General features: G+C 41.3%; 2 protein-coding genes across 2 annotated transcripts; both read left to right on the forward strand.

The window, feature by feature from the left end:
• Nucleotides 1–4,649: 4,649 nt before the first annotated feature.
• LOC124031904 (uncharacterized protein KIAA2013 homolog) lies at nucleotides 4,650–12,907 on the forward strand. Its single transcript, XM_046343708.1, has 3 exons — nucleotides 4,650–6,607; nucleotides 8,702–9,588; nucleotides 11,899–12,907. The coding sequence occupies exons 1-3, from the start codon at nucleotides 5,644–5,646 to the stop codon at nucleotides 11,929–11,931; spliced, it is 1,884 nt and encodes a 627-aa protein (XP_046199664.1). The 5' UTR covers nucleotides 4,650–5,643; the 3' UTR covers nucleotides 11,932–12,907.
• Nucleotides 12,908–13,342: 435 nt separating this feature from the next.
• LOC124031905 (guanylate cyclase D-like) lies at nucleotides 13,343–26,007 on the forward strand. Its single transcript, XM_046343709.1, has 6 exons — nucleotides 13,343–15,867; nucleotides 16,444–16,728; nucleotides 17,722–18,354; nucleotides 23,264–23,417; nucleotides 23,774–24,042; nucleotides 24,761–26,007. The coding sequence occupies exons 3-6, from the start codon at nucleotides 18,331–18,333 to the stop codon at nucleotides 24,782–24,784; spliced, it is 471 nt and encodes a 156-aa protein (XP_046199665.1). The 5' UTR covers nucleotides 13,343–15,867; nucleotides 16,444–16,728; nucleotides 17,722–18,330; the 3' UTR covers nucleotides 24,785–26,007.
• Nucleotides 26,008–27,890: the final 1,883 nt, after the last annotated feature.

Below are 27,890 nucleotides of genomic sequence, written 5' to 3' on the forward strand. Positions count from 1 at the left end.
CCTCTCTGCAGCTGCCAACACAACCTCAATTTTCGGGGACTTAGGTTATTTCCCTGCAGTGCAGTTGATAACCATTGCAATGTTGGTTTATCCCTCTGTACTGGCACAGATCTACCAGTCATTCTACTCCTCTCAGGATCCCTCCCTATTGACCCATCTTCCTCTACTTTCTTCACTGTCTCAGCATACCACAACTTCTGCACTACTCTAACCCTGGTAACCTCAACCTGCCTCTCTCACACGGGACATGTCTGACCCCAGCTCCATGGGCACTGCTACAATTAACACATACCACTACTTCCCCAATGTTACACATTCCTTTTTCTCACACCCTTCTACACACTTCTCACACGAAGGAACTTCCCACCTACACACTGCTGCCACATGCCTATAAGCTTGACACCTGTAACAACGTAATGTATTCGGCACAAAAGCTCATACAGGATAACTTATATATCCTAACATCACTTTGTCGGGCAAAGACAACATCAAAACTCAAAAGAACAGACGACTCATGTTTCACCACTCACACCACTCTGTCTGAGTCTCACCAAACGACGAGCATCACAAACACTGGAAATCTTCCCCAGTTGGTCAAATTTCACATTTACCGCTACCCCAGTAATCACTGCTTTCAAATGTGCCATTTTCTTGAGAGCAAAACCATTCACATCTCTTGCCCCCATTCGTTTAACGTGGAGTGCCTGCTCCCTCTGACCAGCAGAAACAAGAACAATTATCACAAGACCACTTCTGGTTACCCTCACCGATTCCACAACACCCAACTCTGTTCTCAACCACCCTGAAACCACAAATGGATCAGCCAAAAGGCAAGGGTCAACTTTTTCCCAAAACTCCACTCCTACTATCACAGACTCATCTTTATCCCGACCCTCGGTGCAAGCCTCGGGCTCTGAGAAATTCACCACACCTACCACCTCCGATTGTTCGCCCTCGTTCACTTCAATTTCTCCTCCTGTCTTCAGTTCACTCTGCTTACACTTTCTAGCATTCTTCTTTAACAAACCATCTCCCTTTCTTCCGCCATTTTTAACCAACTCAAGCTGACCCTCCCTCTCTCTATCTCTCTCTCTAAGACCTCTTCTGCCTTTCTTTTCCCCTTCTCCGTATTCCAAGTATATATCTCCTTATAATAATACTGCATTTCCCGTGACATACATCTTGTTCTTGCCTTCTCAAGGGACACCATTTTACCAGCTCTCACAATTTCCGTACAATCAGCACGTAGCGCTCAACAGTGCATCCCAATTGTAAAGTAGCTGCTTCGTCTTGATGGTCTTCTTTATCAATAGCTGCCGCGACACTTTTCCATTTAAAACAAGCGTGCTCTTCCATCCACCATTTGAGCCAGCCCCGAGCACCACAAAACACAGGGCTTTTATAGGAAATTACAGCCAATCCCCAGCTACCTGTCTGATTAGCTAACTTGCTGCAAGGGCGTCTGATCACACTAGCCCCGCAACCCACTTATCCACCAATCCATCTTGTGACATAACGTTAACATTGCCACAAAGTTCAACGTTCTTAGCAACCAAGACACCATTTTTGAAACATGTACCTGAACCTGTCCCAGGTCATGAACCTAGCTTAAGGTCAAGGGTGAGCGATGGGCCTAGTAACGCCAATTATCTGCTTATGTGAGAATAGCATTACATGCCAGTGTGCTCTTCTCTCTCTCTCACACACTCACTGTGTGTGATGTAATGGAGGGGGGGGGGGCTCAATTCAAATAATGAGGCTGAAAATATCCCCTGGAACTTGCTCAAAAACTCTGAATTGCCTAGTCTATGGTTGCACTCACAAAATGCTTACTCAATGCTAGCCTACACTACCACCTGGTGGATATGGAATGTACCATAGATGGATTCAAAAGTGTTTTCTTTTTTTAATTATGAAACCATGTTCATAATTATCCTCAATCTCTAAACATTGGGAGTTCAGGCTTTATTTGAAAAGTTTAAGGTTACTTTATCAATAGATAATTCCATCAATTTTGACCAGAGTAGGTGGCCAAGACTCAAACAGGTTTATTCACAGCTGTCCCCAGTATGAGACCTTAATGAAGCAATAATACTGACCAAATTGAAGTATCTTGAATTTTGTTTGCGTGTTCAAAAAAGTATTTTCAGTCAATAATATTTAATGGCTTTTTAGAAAGTGCTCACAACTTGTGTCAGGTTGTGTCTTTAGTTGTGTTTGTGTGTTCTACGGTCTTTTAAAGAGAGGGGTGACTGGGACAGGCAATGCCACATCCATAATGATCGGACCATCTTGAAACTATATCTGTAAAGCTAACTTTCATCAAGGTTTTATATGGTCTATAACTGGTGTGTGTGGCCAAAGAGCTCTATTTTCAACAAATGCAAATGCCTGGGGTCTGCTAAACGGCATCGGCGCTTGGTTTGGAACAGGTCCCTATAGTCAGATGACATGAAAATAGAGCTCTTTGGCCACGCACACCAGTGGTGGGTTGTAAAACAAATGGCAATCCATGTTTTGACTTGAGACTTAAAACTCACAGATTTTTGCTAGTATGTTCAGTCTCCCCAAAACGCTTGTCTATTTCATGTAACATCCATATACACTACATGGCTGAAAGTATGTAGACACCTACTCGTCAAACATCTCATTCGAAAATCATGGCCATTGATATGGAGTTGGTACAAACCATCAACCAAAGCCAAAAGTGCTTGAATTTTTGCGCCAGGAGTGGCATAAAGCCACCCAACATCAAATGTGAAAGATTGGTGGAGAGCGGGCCAAGATGCATGAAAGCTGTGATTGAAAATCAGGGTTATTCCTCCAAATATTGATTTCTGAGCTCTTCCCAAGTTGACACATTAGTATTGTGTTGTTTACAAATGAATATTAACTTATTTTCTTTGCATTATCCGAGGTCTGACAACACTGCATATTTTTTTGTTATGTTGTTATGACCAGTTGTCATTTTCTGCAAATAAATGCTCTAAATGACAATATTTTTTATCTAGAATTTAGGAGAAATGTCATCAGTAGTTTATAAAATGAAACAACATTTTCATTTTACCCAATCACATACATATAAATAGTAAAACCAGAAAAGCTGATAATTTTGCAGTGGTCTCTTAATTTTTTTTGCTCTGAGAAAGCTGGACTGTAAGTATGTAGACATTGCCAGGTATGTTTATTTAAATAACTTTTGTCTCGTCTCTCCTGCCTTTGTACTGGAATTTTTTGTGGGGGGTTTCAAGGTCTTTATACAGTAAATATGAATAGCATTTATCAAATGGATGTGTCAACAATGAAAGTGTACAGTTGCTTATGTTCTTCACATTGGATGTACCGGAGTTAAAATATTTATAAATGTAATGCATATGAATGTAAAAGTTAAAAAAGAACAACAAGCATGTTAACCAAAGTCATTTGTTTGCAATGACACTTATTTTTTTGTTATATATATAGACAGAAATGATTCCATTAATAGGCCTACACTCTTTCACTGAACCAAATATACAACCCCAGGGGTTCTTCTTAACTGAACCAACATTTGTTCCATAAAGAACCCCATAAGATGCTATTTATGAATTATTGCTAATTTAAAAAAATATATATACAATTTATAGCTAAGAATACAATATAATAAACATACACTACATGTACAAAGGTATGTGGACACCTGCTCGTTGGACATCTCATTCCAAAATCATTGGTATTAATATTGAGTTGCGGCCCCCTTTGCTGTTATATTCGGTCGGGCACTGCTGTTGAGCAATTAGGCCTGGCTCACAATCGACGTTCCAATTCATCCCGAAGATGTTCGATGTGGTTGAGGTCAGGGCTCAGTGTAGGCCAGTCAAGTTCTTCCACACCAATCTCGACAAACCATTGCTGTATGGGCTTTGTGCACAGGGGCATTGTCATGCTGAATCAGAAAAGGGCCTTCCCCAAACTGTTGTCACAAAGTCGGAAGCACAGCATCGTCTAGAATGCTGTAGTGTTAAGATTTCCCTTCACTGGAACTAAGGGGCCTAGCCCAAACTATGAAAAACAGCCCCAGACCATTATTGCTCCTCCGCCAAACTTTACGCTTGGTATTGTGCATGGTGACCTTAGACTTGTGGTGTGTGGCTACTCGGCCATGGGAACCCATTTCATGAAGCTCCAGACAAACAGTTATTGTGCTGACATTGCTTCCAGAGGCCGTTTGGAACTCAGTAGTGGGTGTTGCAACTGAGGACAGACGATTTTTACACGCTACGTGTTTCAGCACTCAGTGGTCTCCTTCTGTGAGCTTGTGTGGCCTTCCACTTTGTGGTTGAGCAGTTTTTGCTCCTAGAAGTTTCAGCTCTAGCAGAGCAGATATTTGACGAACTGACTTGTTGGAAAGGTGGCATCCTATGATGGTGCCAAATTGAAAGTCACTGAGCTCTTCAGTATGGGTAGTTTTACTGCCAATGTTTGTCTATGGAGATTGTATGGCTGTGTGCTCGATTGTATACACCTGTCAGCAACGGATGTGGCTGAAATAGCAGAATCTACTAATATGAAGGGGTGTGCATCACAGGAGGCTGTTGAGGGGAAGACAGTTTATAATAATGGCCATAATGGAGGGACAGGATAGGGACTCTTTACCGAGCTCACAAACATTTCGGAAAGTTCAGAGTTCTCCTGCTTCAGGCTGCTCAGAGATCCTCTTATTCAGTTCAGAATTATTAACTCCAATCTTCCTCTTTTCACAGACGCTCTCCAACTCCTCCTCAGTCTGTCTCAAAACGTTGTAGTATCATCAGACTACATATCAGAACCCGCTTCATCAGTAGTAGTATAGATTCGATGGATAAACGAGGATAAAATAGCTATTATTGTTAGAACTTTAAAGGCAATAAAAAAAATAACATTTCAGTGTCGTAAAAATGATCATGCGACTGAACCAATTCCGACACTTCCGGTTTCTGTCAACATCATTTACGCTAATTTCAGTAAATCCAAAAGTGTCAACGATAGATTGGTGAGTTGCTTGAACAAAGTAATCCACTTCAACAAGGAATGAAATCTCACAACTGCTAGACACAAGCAACAAATGAGCAACAATTGCACTCAATGGACGTATTGCCACGATGTGAGAAACAAATGCAAAGTGTCGCCTAATTTGCATCGCAAGAATGCTAGTTTGCAACCACCATAGCTAGCTAACGTTAAATAGTAACAGTTAGGTTGTTACAGTCAGTAGCTTGTTATTGTAAGCGTTGTTAGATTTGACAGTAAGCAATGTTTGACAGGGAATGTATGTTGCTCTTGGTTGGGTAGCAACATAGCTAGTCATACAATATTTGAGTACCAGTTTACTAGTTAGCTAACTAGCTAGTAAAGAGCTAGCTACCAGTTTAGCTAATTTCACCAGTGCGTTGCTAGCGAAAGGTTAGCTAGCTAGTTGTCAACAGGAAATACAACACTTCACACATTTAGCGAAATACTTTAAGTGGTAATCTAGCTAGTCTGTTAACGTTGGTTTTGGTCAGATTAGAATGGAGAACCAACTTTGACCGTCCATTTTGTTTGTTGACATTATCTAACGTAAGCTAGTTAGCTCATTAACACGAGTTGCAAACTTGAGTTAAAGTGACTCTTAAGCCTAAATTCAAAATGTGGCTCCAGCAAAGACTAAAGGGCCTACCTGGTGTGCTGTCAAGCAGCTGGGCTAGAAGAATGCTCATTGGACTGCTGGTTTTCCTCATCTTCTACTGGTACCTTAGCTCAGAGGGCGCTTTGAGGTTGTTTAGTGGCTCAGGCCAATCAGGGGGGCCTGCTGGACAATGCCTCCAGACTGAGATCCACAGGTGGAAGTCACTGGTGGACCGGGGGGAGGGGATCTACAGCACTCCCCAGGAGAAAGCGGTCACACCTTTTGTCACAGGTAACGGCCATTTCCTGGTGGACATTGACTCCAACAGACTGTGGGTGGCCTCGTCCTCCCAGCCTGGCTCGGCCCCTGTCCACCAGACTGAGTATTCGCCCATAGTGGGTGTCCACCTCCCTGGGAAGCGGGCCGAGGCGAGTGCAACCATGCTCTGGTTCCGCAAAGGGGCTGTCCTGTCCGTCCACTGTGTCCTCCCGGGGGACAGCTCCGGGTCAGCCCGTGACTGCCTCACCGTCCGAGAGGAGTTCATTGCCCACCGCAGCCGGCCCAACGTCTACCTCCAGAGGATCCACGTCAACAACCCCTCGGAGCGGGCCGCCACCCTGGAGGTTTCCACTGAACCGTCCTTGTTCGGGAGCAAGTTCTCAGCCAGCGTGGAGAAGGTGGAGGACAAAGACGTGGTGCTGTCGTCGGGCCGCGTAGTTCTGCCGGGGAAGAACCAGATATTGCTGGTGGTGGTGGCCACCAAGAAGCTGGGCAGCCGCATCCAGGTGGCGGCCAAGTCGGAGTACGCAGAAAGTGTGCTGTCGGTGGTGTGGACATCGGAGCCCATTGAGTCGACCAAGTTGCAGGAGACCTTCACTAGGCTTAGAGAGGGGGCCAAGAAAGAGCTGGGCGAGCTGCTGAGGGCTAACATAGAAGATCTGGTCCAGGACCACCAACAGGCCTGGATGGACCTCTTCATCTCTGGTAAGTAAAAGTCAATGCTGAGATGCCATGTCTTTTCTCTTTACAGTGCAAATACTGTGGTATTTATTATGTGAGTTTTCTCGTAGACTGTACAGGACAAAACAATTAATGGATGGGTAGTACCTTTTGATTTCAATCACTTTTTGACTGCACACCTTTTGATTTGAATACAAATTTTGTTAAGTAGGCTTTTATATATAAAATTGACTTTTTAATTCTTTAACGTCTATCAAAAAATGCGTTAACGTAATTTAAGTATGTTGTTTTGTAGACCCTATTTACATCATCTAAGGTGTTTGTTGTGCCCACCATCGGTTGAGACTAAGCTTACCCGGCTGCGTCTCGTAATATACAGCAGTGTCGTACAGTGAAATATCAGAAGCCATTCACTTTCATTGGAAGGAAAGCGAGAGAAGCGGACTGGGCGGGGGGGAACCGTTGAGCAATGTGAGCATGGGCGAGGGAGCTGAGTAGGGTGGGACTAAAGTTGGCAATAGACAAACTTTATGCAAATTCTCCACGATATTGTGGCGCAAGTGACCAGTCGAAGCTCACCATGGCTTCCAGACCCTACTGGATTGGCTGACAATGGCTGTTGATACCTAGTACTACCAAGCTTGTTTGCTAGCACCCACATGAGGGTGAAGCTAACGTGGCTAAGCGAGTATCGCTTGTATAGTTCAAACTAGGGTTGCAAAGGGTCTGAAACTTTCTGGTAAATTTCCAGCATCCCGGAGTTACCTCTTCACTGTTGACGTTGAAACTGGTGTTTGCAGGTACTATTTAAGCAGCCAGTTGAAGACTTGTGAGGTGTCTGTTTCTCAAACTAGACAATCTAATGTACTTGTCCTCTTGCTCAGTTGTGCACTGGGGCCTCCCACTTTTTCTGGTTAAAGCCAGTTTGCGTTGTTCTGTGAAGGGAGTAGTACATAGTGTTGTACGAGATCTTCAGTTTCTTGGCAATTTCTCACATGGAATAGCCTTCATTTCTCAGAACAAGAATAGACTGACGAATTTCAGAAAAAAAGTTACTTGTTTCTGGCCATTTTGAGCCTGTAATCAATCGAACCCACAAATGCTGATGCTCCAGATACTCAACTAGTCTAAAAAATGCCAGTTTTATTGCTTCTTTAATCAGGACAACAGTTTTCAGCTGGGTTTTCTAATGCTCAATTAGCCTTTTAAAATGATCAACTTCGATTAGCTAGCACAACGTGCCATTGGAACACAGGAGTGATGGTTGCTGATAATGGGCCTCTGTACGCCTATATTTCATAAAAAATCTGCCGTTTCCAGCTACAATAGTGATTGACAACATTTTTATTTATTTAACCTATTTAACTAGGCAGGTTAGTTAATAACAAATCCTTATTTACAATGATGGCTTACCGGGGAACAGTTGCCTTGTTCAAGGGCAGAACGACAGATTTTTACCTTGACAGCTCGGGGATTCGATCCAGCAACCTTTCGGTTACTGGCCCAACGCTCTAACCACTAAGCTACCTGTTAAACTGTATTTTCTGATCAATTTGATGTTATTTTAATGGACAAAAAAACAAGGCCACTTCAAAGTGACCCCAAACTTTTGAATGACAGTGTACATTTAAAAAAGTGTTTTTAGATCATTTACGTTAATGTTATTTAAACTTATTATTTAAAAAATTTTCCAAGAAATTATCAAATACTTTGGCAACCCTGTTTTGGAAGCTTGTAAATTATATGAAACTCAACCTTTTATATTTTCCAGTAATGAAGACATGGATGCTTTATGGTAGGGTGGGGTATGCAAAATGGGTCAACTTTGAGCACCTCTATCCTAAATGTTGTGGCATTCAGGTCCAAATAATTACTCTGACCACTTCTAACATGGGAAACTATGGTTTTTTTTGTTGTTCAAATCAAAAGGGGTGCGGTCAAAAAGAGATTGAAATCAAATGTAACGACCCAGATGATATTAACACAACCCAGTATTTAAAAAATACAAGCATTCTATCTGATCATGATGAATGACTAACTAATGAATTATGTAGTTCTAGATCAAATGACTATGTAGCCATTTTCTGTTTCCAAATCTACTGTGTGTGTCTCCTGCAGGGGTGGAGATGCGTAAGATCACTGACGCGCATACGCCGTCCAGCGCCACGGTCAACACCACACTCTACTACGTCCTCTCGGCCTCGCCGGCACCCCTGCTAGACCGCCGCCTGGGCCCTGAAGAACGCGCCCGTCTGGAATCCAGCCTCAACTACGCCGACCACTGCTTTAGTGGGCATGCAACCATGCATGCCGATAACCTGTGGCCGGAGCGGGTCAGCAGTGTGGCCCAAGTCCTGCAGCTGGTCACCCTGTGGACCCTCACCCTGCAGAAGAGGGGTTGCAAGGTGCTTGTGGCGGCAGGTGCCCATGGCGTCATGCAGGGTGCCGTACTCAGCTTCGGAGGCCTCTCCTTCAACGAAAACCACCTGCAGTTCCAGGCGGACCCGGAGGTGCTGCACAACAGCTATGCGCTGCGAGGCATCCACTACAACCAGGACCTGATCAACCTGGCTGTGCTTCTGGACGCCGAGGGCAAGCCCTTCCTGCACGTGTCGGTCAAACCCTTCCTGCATGTGTCGGTCAAGCCCCAGGAGAAACCCGTAGCGCTGTACGCCTGCGAGGCGGGCTGCCTCAACGAGCCGGTGGAGCTGACGTCGTCAATGGTAGAGTCCAAGGGCCACGTGTTCCCGGTGATGGTGACGCAGCCCATCACACCACTGCTCTACATATCCACGGACCTGCGCCACCTGCAAGACCTGCGGCACACATTGCACCTCAAAGCCATCCTGGCACACGAGGAGCACATGGCCAAGCAGGACCCGGGCCTGCCTTTCCTCTTTTGGTTTGGCGTGGCTTCTCTCATCACCCTCTTCCACCTCTTCCTCTTCAAACTCATCTACAATGAGTACTGCGGCCCCAGCGCCAAGCCCCTCTTCAGAAGCAAGGTATAATAACACAAACACAACAAACTGCTTTGAACTGATGAACAAAAACTGTCCAAATTGTGCTCTTCTCGCTTAGTTTTTTGTGTGTGGTGGAGAATTCCCTTTCACTTTCATTCCTCTTCGGGTGTCTTTCTCTGTCTCAGCAGGGACATAGTTTGGATGTGTGCTTGGGATGTTTTTTGGAGTGGGTTTGCATAATTGCTGTGCTCAGCCTCGCCCTTTTCTTCTGCTGTCTTCCATACAAACAATAATTTATTTGGTGATTTCTCATTTTGTGTGAAATGAATCAGTTTGTGAAGACATTTGACGACAAATGCTCTAATCGGAAAGTAAGGCACAATTTATTTTGCAATACATAGCCTATTAGAAATACATTCTGACATTCAAATTTTATTTGAAAACTTCTGTCATTGAACGCAGCAGTGTTAGTCCTCATTTAAAGTGGTGGACCATCCCAGTTCTGTTTCTCAACATTTCACTACATGCAGTAATGCAAGTTGTTTTAATCCATCGATTTCCAAACCCTTACATATATTTCCAAATGTAGCCTATAGCATTTCCCGTCTGTGTGAAAGCAAACAAATATTTTTTCCCCCAACCATAAGCCTCTAGTGTAGCTAATGTATTTTGTTTAAGATGAGTTCACCCTCTTTTTAATCCCTATTCTGGTGCCTTGAAGTCTCTTCTCAATCAACAATGGTGTAAATGTGGGTTTCCAATCTTTTCAGTTCTGTTCGCTTCTATTGTAGCCTAGTTACTACCACCTCAATTTGATACACGGCATACTAATTTCGAGAGGTTTAAAGTACACTGAACAAAAATATGAACATGTTTCATGAGCTAAAATTGAAGGTCCCAGAAATATTCAATACTCACAAAAATATCATTTCTCTGTGTTGTGCACAAATTTGTTTACGACCCTGTTAGTGAGCATTTATTCTTTGCCAAGATAATCTATCCACCTGACAGGTGTGGCATATCAAGAAGCTCATTAAACAGCATGATCGTTACATAGGTGCACCTTGTGCTGGGGACAATAAAATGTGCAGTTTTGTCACAACACAATGCCACAGACCTCGAGTTGAGGGAGCATGCAACTGGCATGCGGACTGCAGGAATGTCCAACAGAGCTGTTGCCAGAGAATTGAATGTTAATTTCTCTATCATAAGCCGCCTCCAACGTCGTTTTAGAGAATTTGTCAGTACGTCCAACCGGTCTCACACTGCAGACCAGGTGTAACCACGCCAGCCCAAGACCTCCACGTCCGGTTTCTTCACCTGTGGGATCGTCTGAGCGGGTGCTGAGTAGTATTTCTGCATGTAATAAAGCCCTTTTGTGGGGAAAAACTCATTCTGATTGGCTAGGCCTGGCTCCCCAGTGGTTGGGCATGGCTCCCCAGTGGGTGGGCCCTATGCTCTCCCAGGCCCACCCATGGCTGTGCACTTGCCCAGTCATGTGAAATCCAAAGATTAGGGCCTAATGAATTTATTTCAATTGACTGATTTCCTTATATGAGCTGTAATTCAGGAAAATCTTTCAAATTGTTGCATTTTGCATTTATATTTTTGTTCAGTATAAAGCTAGGCTAAGGAACTGTCTGTGCTATGTCTCAAAATTAGAAAGAGAGACACCAAAACTGGAACACAAACGGCTCCAACGTGGTGGTACGAACTAGTCCGGGAATTATCCAAAAGCTTCTTGATGCCTGTCTCCAATCATGTACAAATACCCATCTATCTACAGCATTGGTTGCAAAATTAGATGTCTCTGTTTTATAATAATGGGCATTACAAAGGAGGAACATTTCTACTGTAAGTGGTTGCCTTTTATTAGTTTTGACTGAGTGCTGCCAGTAAATCCCTTTCACCATGTTACATTGTTTTGATTGGGCTGTTTTTTTGGATGGTGGTTTCTATTGATTCACTCTGACTAAATTAAGAAATGAAATTGAAAGAAGGACTTGGTTCTCGCTGATATTCAGAGAGCTTGCTGTTTCTCATACGTATGTGGGGATCGGTATTTGGCCTATCCCCAACCGATTCCTAGCCGCTAGCTCCTATGCTCTTGTGGTCTTGCAGTAGCTTAACATTGTTTTCTAATGTGCCAGGTGGAATTGCTGCCATATTTCTTACACCTTTCCAATCCTCTCAGATCTCCACATTTGCTCAGGGGGTAGAAGCCCTGGTTTAAATTAGCTCTATTGTCGATTTGGGATTGGGGCGTCAGCCAGTAGGAGCTTGCTTCAGTAAACAGCCTTGCATTTCCTGTTTCCACTTCCTGTTTGTAACCCTCCCCTTTAACCTCACCAGGTGACGAAGCCAAGTGAGGAAATGGAAGCTTAGGAAGCAGCCATGACATCACAGGTGCAGAGTAGCAGCCAGCGATGGCAGCATGAGACAAATTACATTTCCATAAAGTGTGTTACTGTTCATGTCATTGTTGGTCAATGATTTGTATTGAGATGGTCAACAATGTTTATTTGACTTTTGACATGTTGGAGCTGAATTCAGAGAAACATGTTGAAGCTGAATTCAGAGAATGAAGCTCACCTCACCTGATGACCTCTTTCATTGGCAAGGCTAACGAAAGTCTGTCACTGTTTACAATGCTTCCATTTATTTTGGCTGGATGACCCCCTCGGTTTGAACAAATTCTATTTATATGGTTCTAGACATAGCTCTGTTTTGTTTCTACCATATGGAATTCTGAAAAATGTCAGTTATCCCTTCACCTTTTTTCAAGATGGTGGAAACCTAACCCAAGCTACACACATATATATTTTACCCTGCGATCATAACCAAGTGGGAAGGTGGTATTTACCGCATACGACTGGGGAAAATCCACTTGAATGCCCCTCCAACTGGTAATCACTAGAGGAAAACTTGTTTATCATCCCTGAGCTCCTACTTCTCCCACATGATGACCTCTGACGTCACCTACTAAGGAAATGACCTCGATAACAACATTTTCAGCAATTTAATCCAACAAAACATTATTTATAAAAAGCAATCTATTAATATTGTTTTTGAACACCGTAATTTGATCAACTAAAAGTACAGCTATTAACGCTGTGGTTGACTCAGCTTGTTGGCCATTAGCCAATCTGTGTTTGACTCAGCTTGTTGGCCATTAGCCAATCTGTGTTTGACTCAGCTTGTTGGCCATTAGCCAATCTGTGGTTGACTCAGTTTGTTGGCCATTAGCCAATCTGTGGTTGACTCATCTTGTTGGCCATTAGCCAATCTGTGGTTGACTCAGCTTGTTGGCCATTAGCCAATCTGTGTTTGATTCAGCTTGTTGGCCATTAGCCAATCTGTGTTTGACTCAGCTTGTTGGCCATTAGCCAATCTGTGGTTGACTCAGCTTGTTGGCCATTAGCCAATCTGTGGGTTGACTCAGCTTGTTGGCCATTAGCCAATCTGTGGTTTGACTCAGCTTGTTGGCCATTAGCCAATCTGTGTTTGACTCAGCTTGTTGGCCATTAGCCAATCTGTGGTTGACTCAGCTTGTTGGCCATTAGCCAATCTGTGGTTGACTCAGCTTGTTGGCCATTAGCCAATCTGTGGTTGACTCAGCTTGTTGGCCATTAGCCAATCTGTGGTTGACTCAGCTTGTTGGCCATTAGCCAATCTGTGGTTGACTCAGCTTGTTGGCCATTAGCCAATCTGTGGTTGACTCAGCTTGTTGGCCATTAGCCAATCTGTGGTTTGACTCAGCTTGTTGGCCATTAGCCAATCTGTGGTTTGACTCAGCTTGTTGGCCATTAGCCAATCTGTGGTTGACTCAGCTTGTTGGCCATTAGCCAATCTGTGGTTGACTCAGCTTGTTGGCCATTAGCCAATCTGTGGTTGACTCAGCTTGTTGGCCATTAGCCAATCTGTGGTTGACTCAGTTTGTTGGCCATTAGCCAATCTGTGGTTGACTCAGCTTGTTAGCCATTAGCCAATCTGTGGTTGACTCAGCTTGTTGGCCATTAGCCAATCTGTGGTTGACAACGAGTTCAATGCAGGTGAACACATCCAACTGGTATTTACGACTTCACAACTGGTTATTATTGCAGCTTGACAAAATCATCTCCATTAAAAATGGATTGAGATGTAAACATTGACATTTAAATGAGCCATGGTTCTTTTAGTTGGTTTACTTAAATGGGTTTTGTAGCCTGTATGTTTCCAGTTTCCACTGTCACTTCACACTGTTCACTCTGACACATTAAAACTGAAATAGAATTACATTTGGACATGTAGTAGATTTGTCTACTCTTAACATTTAAATGTGTGGTTGCAGCACATTATGTTAATTGATCCACCATGATTTAGTGAAATAATGCACATTAACTTAATGTTGTTTAAATACTCCACAATTACTAGATAAGCTGAGTTTCTACAACTCTGATTTATTGTGAAGTTTGACTTAATTGTTTTCTTCAGTTTTTGTGTTTCCTTTTTGCATTTATTGTTCATCTTTGTTTATATAGCATTTTTAAGGGCTTTTTTCGCATCAGTTATTTTGTTTGTAACTAACTACTGAGTGTGCCTTAACAAGTTTAATTTATTCTGATTACACCTAGAATTTCGTTGGATTTTATTTGAATATTGTATGATAATGTGATTTGGGGGAAAATATGTTGTAAGTTGATTTCAATTTGGATAAAGAATAAATGTATACAAAGAATTTGAATTAAGATGTAAATATGTTAAACAATTTCTGACAGTATACATTAACTTGTTTGTGAATTGAAAGTGAAATCTGTATTTCTAATCAAAGTTATTAGGCTCTATGCACGTGTGAAGGGGTTTTAATTAAATTGATTTCATTACCAAAGGATGGTAAATAGCTCTTAAACTACATGTTGTTTTCCACAGAATTGAATGTCCTTTGCGTTCTCTCACCCCACCAAAAATAAAATGATATCAAAGATGGTCAAAACCCACAAGGCTTAATTAGTAATGCAACATGGGGTTTAAATGCATGACAATACGTATTTCTCTGATTTTCCTTTTATGGAGCCGACGCTGAATTAGGCAAATCAATAACTGCATTCTAGTTATAATTTCCCTTGGTCCCATTATTCGGCATACTGTAATTTCCCCTTATTTCCCTTTTTAAGTATTCAAGAATAGATAAGCAAATATTCAAGGGTGGATGCAGCTGTCATTGAGACCCATATACAGCAAAAGCAATTACACACTTCATTGAAGATGCAATATGCAGAAATCGCTTCTCCATTTCCTGGTTGCTGAAATTCTACTGGTTTTCCTCATTTCAGTTTGTGTGACAAAACAATCAAGTATAGTGTAGAGAATCATTGTACCATTTACACCGCTATTTTCCATAACCCAAAAAGTTTTTTGAGATGTTTGAAGCTGGAGTACAAAACCGAAAGTAGAAGATGCAAAAACTAAACTTACGCACATGAAGGATAGAAATATTGCACATAGAACATGTCTACTTCTTACAGTTGCTTTCATTGCGAATGACAGGTGTATAACTCACATTTCTATGTAAATTTGGTTGGGTTTCCCAAAAAGTTACATATTGCAGATTTACTTCCCCACTTCATGGAAACACAAATGTTCAACTAATTTCGGAGATTTTCCGATAAAGGAAAACACAAATCATTAAATAAGCAAGAAACTCAATAGGAGTCCATAGATTTGCGTGCAGGTAAGATTATGCCCAGCAGTAGCCAACTTGTTACCTCAAAATGTATGTTGGAACGAAATATATTGAGTGTAATAACACAGGATATTTTAACTCTTAATTTGATGGGAAATTGTTGATTAGCCCGTTTTGTAGAATGTCGTCAAAAATGTCGATATGAACATGTATTTCAAAGAGAAGCAAGATAAATTGAGTTAGAATTTAATGTATTACTTTTTTCTGTTGAAAAGCCTTGGGTGAAATGAGGTGAGAGACTTTATTGGCATGTATTCCTCCCTTTGCAGAAATTAAACCACACAATTATCCAACACACGTCACTAGTTGCATCCTATTTATAAGCCTTTGATATCAGGAACAAGCAATATTGCGGGGCCAAATGAGACATGTTTGTAATAATTAACAATGTCTACCTTCTATTCTCTTTAAATTGCATCATAAAAATATAGGACTGCATCATTTTTGGAGTAACGTTACATGAAAAAGGAATGCATCGCATCCCTGAGTCTGTCCTCGGCTTATCTGAAAATAATATTTACCAAAATTCAGAACAGCAGACATAAAAGGAGAGTCGCACCAACGACGCAAGAGGAAGCCGACAGCGAATGCAGGCAATTGTGAGTATTGTTTTGTTAAATGTTAATAGCCTACAAACCTACAAAACCTTGGTTTACTTGTAAAGCCTAGCTAAAATGCTTTTTTCTTTGTAAAAACCATGATAAATATCAACATTATATCCAATAAACAAATGCATTTCGTTTAACTTTTTTCCCACACTAAGTTTAAGCAGAACAATAAAACAAACGTATACCAATGTATTCACACAGCTTTTATCCTCGAAAACAACAGATAAGCCTATCTAGTTCACTTCCCTGGTTAGTCAGCCATGTTTGGTGTTGTCCATGGCGAGCCTGTCCTCATGTTAAGGGTACTTTTATATACTTGCTTATTTTCATGTGGTTTTCTTGTGTTTGTAAACTTTGGGGGATTATGAAAAGTGCTTAATTAAAAAAAAAAAATTATTAAACATAAACATGTATATCCCACTTGTATCTATTAAGGTTGTAAAATTATAATTGCATTATTTAATCATATTTCATATTTACAATAAGTCTATTGCATGTTTTTTATTATGTAATCATAGATCCTTATCTAGGTATATATTTGTTTCATATATTTTTTTGTTGTTGCAGGTGCTCCCTCTCCGTGTCTTGGCAGTAACTGCACTGTTCTGTCGCATATTAACTGCCTGTCTGCTCTAGTTTCTGGCTCTGCTTGGCTCAGTCTCCGTTGACCTCAGCTCTAACTTGGACCTGCTGCCGCCACAAGGGCGGCTTTCGACGAGCTGACTTCACGTAGGACCACGGCTATTCTCCAACTTATAGGAGAACTCCAAAACACAAGAAGTCGATGCACATGGTACAGGAGTAAGGAGACAAGTCAAGACCACTGACCGACATTTTACCTGTGATTATGAGGTGAGGACAACAACAATTATGAGCTGAGGACAACAACAATCCTGTGTTCTCCAAAAAGAAAGGAGGACCAAGGCACGCTTCATATAATTAATTAAAATGCCTTTATTTGTATGGCATGTTCAATAGAAACAAAGTTTTTAAAATCCAATGCGTTTTGGCTGCATGGCCTTCGCCAGGGAGTACAAAGAAATAATACAATGTCCTCTTTTGAACAGCCTTTCCAATTAGCCCTAATTAGAAGAGGGAGTGATTACACAATTGATTGGACACACTTAGTAAGCAATGCTATACACATTAAAAAGTGAAATACTGTAGCTATGTTGTCATAAAAATACAACTCCAAGCTAGAAGTATCAGAACACTTAGAAAGGTAGTTCTAACCTTAAATATGACTGGGAGAAGTGTCGAGAATAAGAAAGCAATATATTCCATAGTACACTAGAACACAGCAAAACATGAACAACAACAGTCTAAATATAGCTGAGGGCAATTGAGCAAAATGTCCACTAGATGACAGCAAATGGATCGATCACGAACCTACAGGAAGGGTGAGAAATCCATATCTGTTTTTCAACCAGGGTATTTAGTGGCCTGGATTTCTCACCCTTCCTGTAGGTTCGTGATAGGTCCATTTGCTGTCATCAGCTCCCCATAATGTGTATAGTATTGCTTACTCGGTGTGTCCAATCAATTTTGTAACCACGCCCTCTTCTAATTAGGGCTAATTGGAAAAGTTGTTCATAAGAGGACATTGTATTATTTCTTTGTACTCCCTGACGAAGGCCATGCACCCGAAATATGTCGGATTTTTAAAACTTTTTTCTATTGAACATGCCCTCCAAATAACGGCATTTTAATTAATTATATGAAGTATCTTGTTCTTCCTTTCGTTTTGATGACCAATTGACCCTTTTTGTCAAAGAGCACCTTCTGTCTACCAAAATGTACTATTGTGTACCTTAGTAGCACTTCCCTTCCTCCTCTTTCTACTAGTTAAGCCTGTGGTCTCCTTGACGATTGTCAGACTCCAGGACATTAGTCTGGTCAAGAAGTTTTCAGACTGGAAAGATGTCCTCTCACTGAGACTGATGGTCACATTCCTGGAACTCAATCACCAGTTCAGTGAACTCTCTTCCATTGGAACCCAAGCTGACTTTCACAAGAAGTGGATCCACTCACTGAGCCGCTTAGCCTTTGCCCAGCTCTCGTCAGAAACACTGCATGACTGTTGGATGGAAAACATTCCCCTAAAGCTCAACCTGACCAACAGGCTCAGTCAACACATACGTCTTCGTCTCTGCCCCTTGGCAGATTTCAGCATCTGACATGGTGGTCAAAGTGGGCGTCCTCACAGGCTCTCAGACTGGCTTCCAGGCCCTGAGGGACACCCATGTGGGTCTTCTGGACGGGGCGGTGCCAGCAGATCACTCTGCCTGCCTGATCTAACCACTGGTGCTGATGTCCTTCAAGCAGATGACAGTGTGGACCCAGAATTTTGCACGTAGCCTGCAAGAGAGGACCGAGGACCTGAAGCGCCAGAGACAACTGACCGAGGACCTCCTGCACCAGATGGTGGCCAAGCAGCTGTGGTAGCAGAAGCACATGGACGCAGAGAGCTACGAGAAGGTGTGTTTGATTGATCTGAGGAGATGTGGGGCTTCAGTTCAATCATGTCGCTCAATTCCATTTTGTGCTGTTCCATCAAGTGAATTCCTGTGTGTTTATTACCCAATTGTCATACTTGAGTAAAAGTAAAGATGGCTTCATATGACTCAAGTGAAAGTCACCAAGTAATAACTACTTGAGTAGAAGTCTGAAAGTATTTGGTTCAGAATATACTGAATTAGCTAAAGTAAATGTAATTAATCATTATACTTAAGTACCAAAGTAGCAATGATTTAAAATTCCTTATTAGTACCATTTTATTTATTTACGGGGGCACAATACAACACTCAGACATAATTAACACATGAAGTATGTTTGTTTAGTGAGTTCGCCAGATCAAAGGCAGTAGGGACGACTGGGGATGTTCTCTTGATAAGTGAGTGAAATTGACTATTTCCTTCCCTGATAAGCATTCAAAATGTAATGAGTACTTTTGGGTGTCAGGGAAAATGTATGGAGTAAAAGGTACATTATTTTCTTTAGGAATGTAGAAGTAAAAGTTGTCAAAAAATAGTAATAGTACTACTTAAGTAGTACTTTAAAGTATTTTTACTTGAGTTCTTTACACCACTGCTATCAAGAATCCATGCTTTCTTAAAGGGTATGGCACCTTCTAACAACAACTTTCAATTTAAAGAAACTCCTTGACATTTCTATAACCAACTTAAATAGCATCAAGATGAGACCCTTTCTCTCCCTCATCACTTTTACAATTTAAACAAATTACTGTGAGAGCCTTGTCATGTTAAGGGTCTCTGTTGGTGAAATCACCAAACCATTGTGCTGAATGAACTCTTACATTTGGTTTATTTGTTCTTATTGTTGTCATGATTACCTGTCATTACGGTGTTCCATATTCATTAGGAGATAAAACAGGTTACACGGGTGAAAATTGCATCCATCTTATTGAGTGGCTTGAACCAGCTGGGCCAAAAGCACTTTGCTCAGGGCTATTGGCTACCAAAGGGGATGTGGTCCGTTTTGACACAGGCTTCTATGGCTGCGTTCACACAGGCAGCGCAATTCTGATCATTTGACCAATCACATCAGATCTTACGCATCAGATCTTTTTTTAGAGCTGATCTGATTGGTCAAAATACCAATTAATGGAAAAATATCAGAATTGGGCTGCTTGTCTAAATGCAGCCTTTGAGTCCCAGGATTGTAACATTCTCAAAATGGAACACTAATCACAATATTATCTGCATACATTTGGCTATCAACATCATGACACACATGAGGAAGGTCATATAAGCTAAAGAGGAAAGGTCATGAGACAGATTCCTGAGGAACCCCCATTATTCCGCTGCTAGACAAAGAGACCATATAAGTATACAATAGAACTGTACAGTACACTTACAAATGACACTTACTCCATTTACCCATGTTTACTTTGGACCACTGTCTGTCTTGTAAACGAGAGTTGAATCACAATGGAGTCAACTATATACATGTACTTCACATGCACAGCATACTTTGCACGCACAATTTACCATATGATGAATTAAGAGAGGCATCTTGTTTTTCCTGTCATTCTATACAGGTCACTATTTTCTTCTCTGATATTGTTGGTCTCACCACTATCTCGGCCTCCTGCAACCCTCTGCGAGTTATGGGGATGCTGAACAATCTGTACATGTGCTCGACAATCGCATCGACTCCTCACAACGTCTACAAGTTAAGACTGGACTGTGTAGCCTACATGGAGATTCGATTGGACTCGTTCTTGCCTACTACTTACTGAAACTAGTGTGGTCCGAAATGATTGACACCATTTGATAAATATAACAAAAAATGATTGCATAAAATAAATAAGATATATTGTATTAAAAAAATATATATATACTAATACAATTGCTCAGAGACTGCATATGTAGCCACTATCATGTATCCCAGTAGTTCGCAAACTATTTGACCCGCGAATCTGCGACCCCGCACGCCCTTCCTGTGTGCATCCGCGAATATGCGCGCACATAGCCATAAATGGTGATGCATTTTCAAAACGCAAGATAAGCTACGTAAATAAACTACTTTTAACACCTGAGTTTGGAGCTGAAAGTCGTTCATGTTATCAGCTAATATCATGTCACTTCTCTGGAGTCCAGAGCAAACAAAATCATACCACATTCTTGTAACATAGTTTGCAGGATCGGATGGAAAGCACGTTCTTGTTTCAGCCTCTTAGAAGAGGCCGACAGGTTTTTGGCTAAAATTTCCTGGTACTGGGTAAAATTCATGTCTTTTATCCCAGGACCAGCGAAAGCAAAATAGCCACAACCATTTTACAGTGGAGTATTGCTACATTCTGAAATATAATTTTACCTATTCGTGTATATTTGATGACAAAACTTGCCCACAAGAAGAATCACTGCTCCACCTTCCTGTTCAAGTGAACACAGCACAAAAATGTATTGTATGCTGCTGTATAAATTAGCTCGTGCTATTCTATGTTGTTGGGTCTGTAACCATGTTACCCAGTGACACTCTTCCCATTCAAATATTTGTTTTCAGCAAAAAAGTTAAGTGATAGAGCCATGTAATTACAGTTGATATTGCAAGAGTTGTTGTGTTTGCCCAATGCGCTGTCTGTGCGTCGGTATATTATCTATAAACGTGGATCCTCGTGATTATTTTCCTTCCTTTTTAGACCACATAGGCTTAATAAAATAATTCAAATGGTAGGCCAACCGCGTCTCTCTCGCTATCTGAATCTATTTGAATTTCTGTCGGTTTCCATTTTCAAAGTGCTGAACGAATAGTCCTACCTCATCACAGCTCGTTTGCTTGCACGTGCTTATACTTTGAGCTAAGTGTTAATGATATAAGAACAAACATTATGAATGATTGAACATAAATGTAATAATCCTTGTGGATGGTTCAAAAGTCCAAACTCATGTTGGTGTTTGTTATTATGTAAGGACAAAAAGGTTCTTATCGATTTACACAAATCCACAAGGAGTCAGTAAAACCCACATTTGTTTAAGCAAGTCGGCCATGTCAGCTATGGCTCTTAAAAGTCAGTAAATGAGGCTGAATGAACTGTTTTGCTGCCAGATGAGGCTCCACTGATAGCCAAGTGTAGCAGTGGTAAGGATTCACTCCATGATGCTGAAAGGAAAGCTCCACTGTCGTGACAGCTTTTTGTAGTCCCTAACAGTTTGTGGACACCGTTATAGTGCAATTCATGTGCTGTGTAGTGGCTTTGCTGGCATACATCTAAACAAAATAGTTGAGTTTACCCCATGAAGATTTACATGCTAAAATCACCACTGAACACCAGTGTTACACTAGTGTATACACCCTTATGTTATACTAGGGAAATTGTGCTAGGGCTGACCTCTGTATAATCAAAACATTTGCTTTTTGAGAAGGTGTTAAAGTTCACAGTTAGCCATTTCTGTAAATGACAGCTGAAAAGTACCGGTGGTACTTGGCCCCATAGTCAAAACAGTTGCTTTGTGAGAAGGTGTTAAAGTTCACAGTTAGCCATTTATGTTATTGGCCCCAAGTGAGAGCAGGTCCACCAAAGCCATGGCCCAGTGAAACACAGGTGCCATCCTGCGTATATGGAAACAGACAAATCTGAGCCTTTTAGGTAAAACACTGGGTTAAATCCTATGTCAATTTACATGTATAAAATTGAAAATTCCTTCGAAGATTTGATATGTTTTGAAGAGTGTATTGTTTCAAACAATGTCTAAAAAATAAGCACAATCCAAAACGTAATTCATAATAATATTTGTAATGTGTGGTGGAATATTCTACTCAAGTGAGAGAGACTGTCATTTCTTCAAACAATCATTTATATTTAATATCGATTCATTATTGTATTTATGAAAAGACTGTTTGGCCGAGAGCCTAACTGATAATGATAAAACAGAGACCTTATATAGGACTTAAAAATGCTAAGTCAGACTGGTTCCAACTCCCCTAAGCCACCTTGGTTATCCACACAGGATGGTGTGATACCCCCAACCCAACTTAGTTTCCCAGATGCCAGGAAGATGAGACAATGAGGTATCGTTCTAGACTCTTCCAGACTATCTCGGGTTCCACACACACACCACATCTTGTCTATAGAATGCCAGCTTTAGGTAGTTATCACCAAGTCATTGTCAGCCCAAGCTATCTAGCAAATCTCATTTCCCTTGACCACACATCCATACTAACTGCAGCAAGCTAGAGTGTAAGCCATAAGCCAAGCTTCAAAAAGACTCCTCTCAGTTAACTCAGAAAGGGAAAGATTTCATAAAACAACCATTTGGTGCATAAATATAACATATTGTAATCCTGCTACCACAAATGTTGAATTTGTTCATAGTTCATTTCTCAGAATCAAGGCAAACTCCATATCTTAGAGCACACTATAAGTAGTATAATGACACCAAGATGTCCGTACGATTCTAAAAAGGGCCTAAAATGGACACTTTCATTATGATTTTCTCAAAAATCGTTTGTGATAAAAATGTAAAAAGCATGTTAAACATCCTTCCTCCCAATGAAGTGTTTATGTAAGAATTGCCAGAACAATCTGTGATGGCGTGGAATCACCCTACACTGTGTACTAACCATACAGCATACTATTTAGAACATAATGTTTAGTTAAAACTGAACAAATATCAACATCCTTACTGAGAAGTGGTCATCTAATGCAGAATTGGGTTTTCCCATTCATTCATTTTGGTACAGCCTGTCCCATTATCTGATTACCAGCTGTTGTCAAACATACAGAGAGAGTCATCTTATCAGACTAATCAGTATGCACGGCCTATACATCACTTTATACAAAATTGCGTGCACGTATTGGGATGTTTTTGATCTATCCAACATGGCCTGATCATGAGTGGACCCATTGTATTTGGTCTCCCAGGTTGAGACGATAGACGATGCCTACATGGTGGTAAGGGGCCTGCCTGAGAGGAACGGGGACAAGCACGCTGACGAGAGCCAAAATGTTGCTGGACTTGGTGCCAGCCGTCAGATAGGTGGCCATACCCCACAGCTTCGCGCAGGAATACACACAGGTGACAAAACACACACATACCCATGTTCAAATCATATCACATAAGGGTTTTGGGTGCTGCAAAGTACCTGATAATCTCACCTAACAGGCAGATGCTGTGAGTTTTGAGATGTACATTTTGTGTATGCAAGCAATACTGAATTAAATTCAAGTTACTTTTATTTCCTGAGAGAGAGAACTTCATGTGTGGTAATATACATTGCATATGTATTGTGTTATGTTTGATATAAGTCTATAACCTGATTGCCTTTTTATAATTTGGGATTATAGTATGGAGTTATTGCCCATGTAAAGATCAGTGAGTCAAATATGGTATAGCAAGCTTGTCTTTCTCTCCATTTGCTTTCCTTGCTCCAGGTCCATGTGTGGCAGGTATTGTCAGCTACAAGATGCCCAGATACGGCCTGTTTGGAGATACTGTCAACACACCTCCAGAATGGAGTCCACCAGCCTGCGTAGGTATACACACACACATACAGTACAGTATGCAGGCACCTGTTCCCAATGCTGTGTGTGTGTCTGTGTCAGCGTCAGCTCAGAGGATCCACGCCAGCTCAGCCACCTACCTGGCCCTGATGAAGGACTGTGTCTACGAGCTCCATCTGAGAGGAGAGACCGAGGTGAAGGTGAGACTGTTTGGGAATAGAGCAAACCTTATAATAGTTTCCTTGGGAAAACAAAATTATTCTAGACTTTTTTTTCATATATATACGTGTGTGTGTGTGTGTGTGTGTGTGTGTGTGTGTGTGTGTGTGTGTGTGTGTGTGTGTGTGTGTGTGTGTGTGTGTGTGTGTGTGTGTGTGTGTGTGTGTATATAGCTTTTTGGAGAAATGTCTAGTTTCAGCCACTAAAATACTATTATTACTCTGAGCAAATCATTGGCTATTCATGTCCTCTATATACTGTCTCCATCGAAGTGGAATGTAGAAGCTCACATCATGACTGTTGAATCACTAAGTTACAGTTTGACAGCATGATCATCACCTCATTTTCATCACCTCATTTATTAAATCTACTGAACATTATAACATCATTAGGATACTTAGGTCAACTGTCCTCACACTGACATAGAGGGGAGACGTACTGTCTAATGAACTGTCAATAGACCCGGTGGATTTTCCCAGAGTGCCGGTGAAGTGTATAATTATTTGGGACCCATCCAAACTCTCTAGCTAATTAACTTACAAGTCAAAAGTCATCAGATTACCTCTAATAAGTGCGTGAGAGATTTCTGTTCAAAGTCATGGGTGGGGAGGGGGAATTGAATTTCCTGTTTTCTAATCCTTACTGTGATTTGTGTTTGAGCTATTATGAAATAAAACAGCATTTCCTCTCTGAGTAAAGGAGGAAATAACACATATTGGCTGATCGGACACAAGAACTACAGTATTCAGAAGGACAGCCTGGTGTGTCACTGGAACCCAAATCTTGCTCGCAAGAAGAAAACACTGGAGGGGAGCGACATTTCTATGGTGAATGTGATTGCATTTATGAAAGAATACAATACGATACAAGTAAAAACTCCCTAGAGTCTATTGACACACCGGTGCGTCAATCTAAGTAACATAATTTTAAAAATCCCAATTAAAATCCGTCAGTTTAAGCTAGAGATATCCGGGCTGCAGCTGTGTTTGTCAGACCATGAGACACCCCGAAAATCTCCCTTCTCACTAAAACGTTGTTTTGGCCTACAAACTAATAAGACCACTCTTTGGAAAGATGAGACTCTCATATGAACAAGATGATGGTCTCCGCTTCTTTCGTCTGAAGGTAACCTGTACCGGTTTGAAAAAATACATGGAAGTATGAAGGTAGTTTTGTACCTACTAAAAACAAAAGGGGTTAAATATGTGTAAAAAAAAAAACTTCTACTTATAGGTCAGACACTTCAAAACCTTATTCCTTATGCTTTACTTTTTTACTGTCTTTTTTTGTTGCCATTTGTGTTTCTATGGGCAATAGTAGTATAGGCGAAATTCAATATTTTATCGTAACATTTGTTATATATTTTTTGATACCAAAAGGGGTCCTAAAATCAAATAGGGAAATGATCCCACCCCCCAACAGCTTAGACTTTTAGGAATTAATATATTGTAACAACCAGTGCAATGCTGCTAACTTGCCAACCACTGCTCCAACAGGGTTAACCCTGACCATCAAATGAAGATAATTGTAGGCTGCTCAAAGTGGAAAAAAGTTCCAGTTGAAGGGTACATCTCAATAGTCTGAATTGGCCTCTTCTCCTTGATCCACACTGAGGACAACAAATATCACTGTCGGCTAATCCCTCAAAAAGAATCTTAGTGGGAGTGGCAAAACTTGTCCTAGATCAGCACTGTTGAATACAGGCACTGTAGATGTGAATAAAATAAGCAATATGGCCAAAATTCCACCCTTCCCGCATGGCAAAGCAAATACTCCATCTTTAACCTAAGATCTGTATCAAGATCTGTATTAACCTAAGATCTGTATTTACTTTGCCACCATGGCCTTTTTTGCCTTTACCTCCCTTCTCACCTCATTTGCTCACATTGTATATAGACTTGTTTATACTGTATTATTGACTGTATGTTTTTTACTCCATGTGTAACTCTGTGTCATTGTATCTGTCGAACTGCTTTGCTTTATCTTGGCCAGGACGCAATTGTAAATGAGAACTTGTTCTCAACTTGCCTACCTGGTTAAATAAAGGTGAAATAAATAAATAAAAAATCTACAGCAGTGCCTAGTTCGGATAGCGGCTAAGGGTGGATTTTGAGTTCAGAAATCATGTTAGTGAAACACTGGCTGTATAAAGGATGGTACTGTGTATGAATAATGTAGCTTGTCAAGTGTAAGTTCTGTCAAGGAGGGTATTATTATAATTGTTTTATTAACTTTTATTTAACCAGGGAAACCAATTGAGAACAGGGTCTAATCTGCAATGGTGCCCTGAGAAAAACAATTCACTACGCTATTACAATTACAACATTTTAAATAAATTAAATTTTACTCAAAAGGGCAGTAGAAACAAATATACACGGAGTATACTGAACATTGGGAGCACCTTCCTCATATTGAGAGGGAGAGAGACTGACCGGCGAGCATTCAGGTAATGTGTATGAATCATGTAGTTTATCAAGTGGTGGAAATTGTTCTGTCAATATGCCACAAGGGGGCACAATTTGATCAAATTTGAGCCCTTTGCTAATGTACAGAGTTTAGGGTGCATTACTAAATGGCTGTAGTTCTGTTTATCCTAAAAGAAAACTTTATCCTTCTCAGGATTCTGAAAATGAACAGCCTGAGTTGAGCAGCACTGAAATGAAACTTATAAAATCATTTGTGAGAGTAAGAGTATAATTTTTGGTTCAAACTGGACTGACATATCTGTTTATATGTGCACATTAAGCCCTCCTCATTTTCCAATAATTTCTGATTACAGATTTGCGTCCATAACTACACTACAAGACCAAAAGCATGTGGACACCCGCTCGTCGAACATCTCATTCCAAAATCATGGGTATTAATATGGAGTTGGCCACCCCCCCCCCTTGCTGCAATAACAGCCTCTACTCTTCTGGGAAGGCTTTCCACTCGATGTTGGAACATTGCTGCAGGGACTTGTTGCCATTCAGCCATAAGAGCATTAGTGAGGTCGGGCACTGATGTTGGGCGATTAGGCCTGGCACACAGTTGGCGTTCCAATTCATTCCAAAGGTGTTCGATTGGGCTGAGGTCAGGGCTCTGTGCAGGCCAGTCAAGTTCTTCCACACCAATCTCGACAAACCATTTCTGTATTTACCTCACTTTGTGCACTGGGGCATTGTCATGTTGAAACAGATAAGGACCTTCCCCAAACTTTTGCCACAAAGTTGGATGCACAGAATATTCTAGAATGTCATTGTTTTCTCTAGCGTTAAGATTTCCCTTAACTGGAACTAAGAGGCCTAGACCGAACCATGAAAAACATCCCCAGACCATTATTCCTCGTCCACCAAACTTTACAGTTGGCACTATGCATTCGGGTAGTGAGTGTTGCAACCGAGGACAGACGATTTTTACGCGATTCGGCACTCGGCGGTCCTGTTCTGTGAGCTTGTGTGGCCTACCACTTCGCGGCTGAGCCGTTGTTGTTCCTATACATTTCCACTTCACAATTTTAGCACTTACAGTTGACCGGGGCAGCTCAAGCAGGGCAGAAATCTGACGAACTGACTTGTTGGAAAGGTGGCATCCTATGATGGTGCCACGTTGAAAGTCAGAGTTCTTCAGTAAGGCCATTCTACAGCCAATGTTTGTCTATGGAGATTGCAATGCGGTGTACTCGATTTTATACATCTTTCAGCCACAAACACACACGCACAGAGGCACAGCAGCACCACCAATCCAGTCTAGGCCAGCCATAAGTGACACGGTGACAGTTGGGTTAACAAAGATGGGGACATAGGTTACATAGGAAAAAGTCTTGTCCCTAGCTAAAATAAGTTTAACC

The sequence above is a fragment of the Oncorhynchus gorbuscha genome, linkage group LG03 (assembly GCF_021184085.1).
Source record: "Oncorhynchus gorbuscha isolate QuinsamMale2020 ecotype Even-year linkage group LG03, OgorEven_v1.0, whole genome shotgun sequence".
Lineage (NCBI taxonomy): Eukaryota > Metazoa > Chordata > Actinopteri > Salmoniformes > Salmonidae > Oncorhynchus > Oncorhynchus gorbuscha.

Coding starts and splice junctions, on each gene's coding strand:
- LOC124031904 (XM_046343708.1), top strand. CDS start 5,644: ATGTGGCTCCAGCAAAGACTAAAGGGCCTACCTGGTGTGCTGTCAAGC. Junction 6,608..8,701: donor GATGGACCTCTTCATCTCTG/GTAAGTAAAAGT, acceptor TGTCTCCTGCAG/GGGTGGAGATGCGTAAGATC. Junction 9,589..11,898: donor AGCCCCTCTTCAGAAGCAAG/GTATAATAACAC, acceptor TAACCTCACCAG/GTGACGAAGCCAAGTGAGGA.
- LOC124031905 (XM_046343709.1), top strand. CDS start 18,331: ATGGACGCAGAGAGCTACGAGAAG. Junction 18,355..23,263: donor ACGCAGAGAGCTACGAGAAG/GTGTGTTTGATT, acceptor TTGGTCTCCCAG/GTTGAGACGATAGACGATGC. Junction 23,418..23,773: donor TCGCGCAGGAATACACACAG/GTGACAAAACAC, acceptor TCCTTGCTCCAG/GTCCATGTGTGGCAGGTATT.